Here is a 6,828-nt window from a genome sequence, read left to right on the forward strand (position 1 = left end):
CGGGATCTTGTCGCCAGCGAGGCAGTCCCCGGAGGACGGGTGGGGTTGCTGGCGAGGGAGTTGCCGCCGGAGCTCGACTCGAAGGACGGGTGGTGTTTCTCGCTTCGATTCAGATCGATTCAGACCCCAACAGGTCCGAATCATGAGCCCCCTATCCTAGTTGATGTCCAATTCCGCGGAAATCGACTTCCAATTCCAATTTCGATTCTAGAGGACATCCAAACAGCTGAAATGACAAAGCCTAATTCCAATTCTGCAATTCTGAGCTCAATTCCGCGAACCAAACAGGGGTTATCGTTATTATATCCAAAGGAATCACGCTGTTGGCCCTCTCGACCCCCATGCTTATCCGATCTCGGTGGCGCTCTCGGTCTCTGCTTCTTCTGCCTTTTGCATGTGTCACCCATCCACCGGCTGGCGCTGTCGGCTTCTTCCTCGCCGTCGCTTCGCTTGGGGTGGTAGATCTGCCACGGGGGAGGGGGGGGGGGTGTTGCTCCGCTGGTCACCTCTGGCGGCCACCAGAGCTCATCAGGGTGGTAGATCCACCCCTGGTAGGGGTGGGTTAGGGGATAACTAAGTGTCACCTCTGAAGAAAAGTTTGGTGAGCCTGACACAAGTGTGCGCCTCAACTATCGAGATTTATCGATTTTCTAACAGGCCAAATACATTGATGTGTGAAACCACAGCACGGTACAGCTGCGCTGTTGCTTTCTTGCTTATTTTTGTCGTATTTAAATGCCATAGGTAAACTGAGAACTTGAAATCTTTGTATGTAGTGGGCTCAAAAGCTGCCATGGATGATAGTTCAAAGTTAGATGTGCAAAAAGCCGAAGAACTCAAACTTAGGGCAAACGATGCCTTCAAGGGTATGTTCTGCATTCTCAGTGCTTCCTGTCATATCTTTTGACAGACCAGTTCTATTTCATTGTTATTTTTTGTCAAAGGAATCTTGGCACTGCACTAGAATCACAATGTCCTCAAAGAATATCTAGTTATTGACCTGAAAGTTGCCACCTGTATGTGTTGCTTGCTGGACCTTACACTTAATTTAAAGACCCAATCTGTTGGAATAGCGATTGCAATTAATCAAGTAAACTTTGAAATTTCAGTTACACTATCATAAAATTAGAGGCATATCAGGGTCAAATGTCTTCTGTGGTAAATTGGAAGTTGAATCATCTTTTCAATAACACTGCTGATATTTAACTGAAGCATACTAGGATCGTGTAATGTTCAGCATTTCCCTGCTGATTTTTTCCGTAACTATTATGTGTATTCCCTCCAGCAAACAAGTTTGCTCAGGCAATAGATCTATATACTCAATCTATTGAGCTAAATAGTTCAAATGTGGTATATTGGGCGAACCGTGCATTTGCACATACAAAACTGGAGGAATATGGAAGTGCTGTGCAGGATGCAACAAAAGCTATCGAAATTGATCCTAAATATTCAAAGGTAAATATTCATATCATTTTGTTGGCACAACTTTTTAGGTTTTTTTACATATATTGAATCTTTGTGCTTGTAGGGTTATTATAGACGAGGCGCGGCTTATCTTGCCATGGGGAAATTCAAGGAAGCCCTGAAGGATTTTCAGCAGGTACATGTGTCAGATTGCTTAATAAATGGTCTCATTTATATGGCAACTAGATGTCTTTAGTAATTTCTTATCATCTTCTCATCGCTAGCATTGCATTTTAAACTAAATGATGGGCATACTGGATTCATCATCTCGATAGACAAGCGCCATATTAGTTTATTCGATTAATTAGTTCTTCACATTCTTTTTTGTTACTATGCACTAGGGCAGCCTTGCAACTTTATTTACATAGAACTAAGTAAATCTAAGGAACTCTTCCTTTGTTATTAGGTGAAAAGAATATGCCCTAGTGATCCAGATGCCACTAGGAAGTTGAAAGAGTGCGAGAAAGCTGTCCAAAAAATTCGATTCGAAGAAGCAATTTCTGCAGGGCATACAGAAACCCGCTCTATAGCAGATTCTATTGATTATCACACAATAGGTATCTGATGTTTGAATTTTGCTCTATACTTGCTCCATGTTCTATGTTAATGCAGACAGAATAACATAATTTTGTAATTTGTATATGTAGAAGGTCCACTCTGAATTATTCTATTATTTTGTATATGCAATTTGGGTGCTGCCAGCAATTTGGGTCAGTAATATTCCTATGATGAATTTAATGTAGCTTTACAATGAGTATGATAGCATCAAAGTTTTTTGGGGAATGTAACCTTTAGTTTAATTTAAGCTATATTTAACATACACAAACTCTGTTCATGCTGCAGAAGTTGAGTCACAGTATTCAGGAGCAAGAATTGAAGGAGATGCAATAACATTAGACTTCATCAAGCAGATGTTGGACGATTTTAAAAGGCAAAAATGTATACATAAAAGGTATAGTTTGTAATTTTCAAGGGGCAGTGCTATCCAGCTTATTTTCCTTATATTTGTTATATTGGACATTGGTAATAAGCTGTAAGTTCACAACTTGACACAGGTATGCATTCCAGATGGTGTTACAAGCTCGAGACTTGTTGCGATCAATGCCTACCCTCGTTGATGTGAATGTTCCAAACCGTGGTAATTTTACAGTGTGTGGTGATGTGCATGGCCAGGTATTTGCTTTAACATGTGAAATTTTTCTATATGTAGCTTCATTATATTACCATTTCTGTACGGGCTTTGAAATATGCTCAATCCTTCCAAGTGGTGACAGCATTTTATCTGTATCATTTGAGCGAAACTTAGAGTAATTTGCCCTGTGGGTACCAAAACTTGCATTGTGGGTGCCATCTTGTCACAAAACTTGTTAACTGTGCTTGTCAGTTGTCACTAATCTTAATTTGTGGGTGCGTCTTTGGGTCGTAACCGTGCCAACTTGGACAATCTAGCATACATGGAGCTGACTGGACCACTCTTGTGAGCGCATGCACATCTGTTTCCCCATCACACGCTTCGATCCTTTTCCCTTCTTTTCCGTCGAGGGAAAACTGACGAACGCAACTGAACACGGTGCCGGGGCAAGCAATGAAGATGGGAAATACAAGTGGATGAATTGAAAACTGGGAGGGCGAATGAGAAGGCGGTGGTGGATGCTGCCACTGGCAAGGTTTAGCTCCAGGTTTAGCCTCCGGGTTCACCACCCATAGGATCGTTCGGGTTTGTCTCTAGGATCGCTGCCCGTCCACCACCCACAGGATGTTGCCCGTCTGTCTGCTTTGTCTCCCTGCCTGCTTCGATGAGTTCGTTCATTGAAAGAAACAACGATTGTTTCTGTCCCTGAACAGCAAAAGAAACAATATGATGAAGCACCTCATTCCTCTGTACACGGCAGACATTGGTTTTTTTTTTTACCAAAATCCACAGTCAGTGCCACCGTGTCGACCCAGTCAGCTCCACGTGGGCTGGATTGTCCTGGATTACGACCCAAAAACACACATACAAATCAAGATTATTGACATATTTGCACAGTTTACAAGTTTTGTGACAAACTTGCACCCACCATACAAGTTCGTCATATTATTTTGGTTGTGCCTTTTGGGAGTGCTAATGTCTGTTGTTTCCTTTTGCAGTTTTTTGATCTGCTTAATATATTTGAGCTCAATGGGCTTCCATCTGAAGAAAATCCTTACTTATTCAATGGGGACTTTGTGGACAGAGGATCATTTTCTCTTGAAGTCATACTTACCCTTTTTGCATTCAAGTGCTTGTATCCAAGAGGTAATTGTCTGTGGTTACCAGTTCAACTTCCATCAGCGTAGCTCCAACAGTATAATTTTTGTTAATGGATTTTCCTATGCTTTAGCTATGTATCTTGCAAGAGGAAACCATGAAAGCAAGAGCATGAACAAAATATACGGTTTTGAGGGAGAGGTGAAGTCCAAGTTGAGTGATATATTTGTTGAGCTGTTTGCTGAGGTATTTTGTTGCTTGCCTCTTGCTCATGTGATCAACAACAAGGTCTTTGTAGTTCATGGGGGCCTGTTTAGTGTTGATGGTGTGAAGCTATCTGATATTAGAGCTATTGATCGTTTTCGTGAGCCTCCTGAAGAAGGTACTTTGATTTGCAGTTAGCTACCTACTGTTTCCATTCCTCAACGGTGCTATGATTTCCTTTTTTATATTTATTGTGCTTACCCTGAAACCTACTTCGTGAAATGTTTTAGGTTAGTGCATGCAATTAGCATGCACCTCTACAGCATTTTGGACCTCAAATGCTATGTTGTTCCCCAAATTTGTGCTAAGTTACCTACAGGTTGTATGGCGCCAATTAGTGCCACTATTTGCCATAGCATAGCGTTACCTACTTACCTATCCCACATACATGCTAATGGGTCAAATCGGCAGACCTATTGTCATACACAAGTAGATCAGCAGGTTGAAAACCATACTACACATGCCTAAAAATGTCAGAAATGCTATTAAAAACTGTTTTCTCAGCATTCCTAGTTAAGCACCCAGTTACTCGATATTAGGGACTTTAAGGTATTGTTATGCTAGGTGCTTCCAGACATAATGGACATGTAGTAGCACTTCCAAAAACTCTGTTTTGGTAGCTATTTGCTATTGATCTTTATGTTGTTAGATGCAAGTTATGTAGGGTACTTAATTAATATTATAATTTTTTAGTTTTAATTAAATGCACAATGAAGACAGAGCTTGGTGTGAAAGCAATGTATTTGATCCTTCCTTCATTTTGGTTATTTAGCATTGTAACTGCTAGCCTTTTTATTGACAGGTTTAATGTGTGAAATACTATGGAGTGACCCTCAGCCTCAGCTTGGGAGAGGTCCAAGCAAACGAGGTGTAGGCCTTTCCTTTGGTGCAGACGTGACAAAGAGGTTTCTACAAGAAAACAATCTGAGTAGGCCCCAGTGTTAATTTTCATTTAAAAAACCCGGTTATTCTTTACTTGATGGAATCTTTTATCTAATTCCCATATACATTCTTTTTCATGCATGCTCTCCTTGTTTTATCTGCCTGTCAGAACTTGTTGTCCGATCCCACGAAGTGAAGGATGAAGGCTATGAAATTGAACATGACGGAAAGCTTATTACAGTTTTCTCTGCTCCTAATTACTGTGACCAGGTATACTACAATAATGGTTCCATATTCTATGCTTGCATCAATTAGCAAATTGATTTTGACTGCAATTTGCCTGCTTATCTGTTTCTCACATCTCAGTGGGGGGGGGGGGGGCGAATCAGAATTGCTCGTATACCAGTTTTGATTTTTCTACGTTCCATTTTGGCAAGCTGTTGTCACGTGCCCTCTCTCATACCCACGTCTGTTGTCCTCACAAAAAAATTATGCATAATAAAGGATACTGAGTACATGACACAATTATGCAGATGGGCAACAAAGGTGCATTTATTCGGTTCACTGCTCCAGAACTAAAGCCGGATATTGTTACTTTCTCAGCAGTGGTATGTCATTTTTCGCGGAATTTTTTTCTGAAAAGTGATTGCTAGTTTGAGGTTTATGTAAATCAGTGTTGTTTGAAGTAGTTCAATTATTGTCATCATTAATGTGATATGTGGTTTGAATAGGTGCCTAGCAGCAATAGTATGAGCATGGTAAGCTTGCTTTAGTTGACAACACAAGAAAGGGCATAACAATAACTTTGATTTCTGTGATGTATTTAGTTTGAATTGAAGATTGCTAATGTCTCTTTCAAGCATATGTCTTTACTGCTTACTGCTTAATGCACTACTATAAAATTCTTAATCAATCCTGACTTCTGTATTGTGATTCTTGTCATTGTACCTGTAGAGAGACTTGATTACTTCCTGAGCTGCTACTAGAAAGTTGATTGTGCATTTTTTTCCCTTTTGCAGCCACACCCTAATGTCAAGGCAATGGCCTATGCAAACAATTTTCTCCGGCTTTTCCAATAGCACTCCTTCCTGGAACCTTCTGCTGGTCAATTTTGATATGCTAAACCTGTCTCCACCAAGCTCTTCTCATACAAAGCTGTGAAGCAAGTCCTTCCTTAAAGAGCAAATGTTGTGATAAAACAATTATCTTTATGCTGCTGTGATCCTTCCTCGCATTTGTTAAGTTATTATGTACTCATAAATAATTGTTCTTTTCACTAACAAAACTAGTAAACAGTGATTTAGATGGCTGTGTAGTTGTACAATTATTTTATGTTTCGTCTCCTCTCTCAGATTCCCTTCATATCTCAAGTACATTCATTCAGCAGGATTCTGTCACTGTGTTCGCCTTTAACTGTGCTGGAACATGAGGAATCATGCCTTTTTATATTCCCTATAATTTGTCATCTGAATTTTATTTGTACATTTGGTATGGTGTTGTATCACGGTACAATTATCATTTCATATTAAAATCTTGCGCAGCATGTGGTTTCCTGTGATTAGTTGTACTTGTGGAAGAATGTTACATCAACCAGAGCATCCTACTTTTCCAGAAATGTGTACCAAGTGAAAAACACAGAGCAATTGAGCAAATATGAAGATTTTATTTTCTGGCAGTGCAATGTAATGCTTGTGCCATCTTAAGTTTCCTTTACCAATGAGACTGTTATTTGCCTTGGTTTTTCTCCCACGTGAATGATTTGATGTCTGGCCAATTTATGTATCTTTGGATGGCCTGGCTTTTCAACTTAGGTCGGTTGCTGATTGGCCAGCCACATGCTGTTCTTTGGTCTGTCGAAAACACCATTACTTTTGCATGCGTGCAGCAGGCTTATCACAGAACACGGTAACTTACGGATGTCTTAAAAGGCTGTTAATTTGCCTTTATTTTCACTCCACTCTAAGGTGAATTCTGAAAATTCTTTTGGT

General features: G+C 40.2%; 1 protein-coding gene across 1 annotated transcript; it reads left to right on the forward strand.

Moving 5' to 3' along the window:
* The first annotated feature begins 471 nt into the window (after window positions 1–471).
* On the forward strand, window positions 472–6,510 carry LOC133917154 (serine/threonine-protein phosphatase 5-like). The gene is made up of 12 exons (XM_062361181.1): window positions 472–866; window positions 1,286–1,455; window positions 1,529–1,600; window positions 1,871–2,021; window positions 2,308–2,416; window positions 2,520–2,637; window positions 3,595–3,742; window positions 3,828–4,076; window positions 4,761–4,886; window positions 5,010–5,110; window positions 5,374–5,448; window positions 5,860–6,510. Exons 1-12 carry the CDS (start codon window positions 794–796, stop codon window positions 5,917–5,919), a joined length of 1,452 nt encoding a protein of 483 aa, XP_062217165.1. The 5' UTR covers window positions 472–793; the 3' UTR covers window positions 5,920–6,510.
* Window positions 6,511–6,828: the final 318 nt, after the last annotated feature.

The sequence above is a fragment of the Phragmites australis genome, chromosome 1 (genome assembly GCF_958298935.1).
Source record: "Phragmites australis chromosome 1, lpPhrAust1.1, whole genome shotgun sequence".
In the NCBI taxonomy this organism is placed as follows: Eukaryota; Viridiplantae; Streptophyta; class Magnoliopsida; order Poales; family Poaceae; genus Phragmites; species Phragmites australis.

Bases quoted from the DNA above. Each gene is read 5' to 3' on its own strand.
- LOC133917154 (XM_062361181.1), top strand. From the start codon at position 794: ATGGATGATAGTTCAAAGTTAGATGTGCAAAAAGCCGAAGAACTCAAA. The intron at 1,601-1,870 runs GTACATGTGTCA...CTTTGTTATTAG, and splicing joins CCCTGAAGGATTTTCAGCAG to GTGAAAAGAATATGCCCTAG. The intron at 4,887-5,009 runs GTAGGCCCCAGT...TCTGCCTGTCAG, and splicing joins TCTACAAGAAAACAATCTGA to AACTTGTTGTCCGATCCCAC.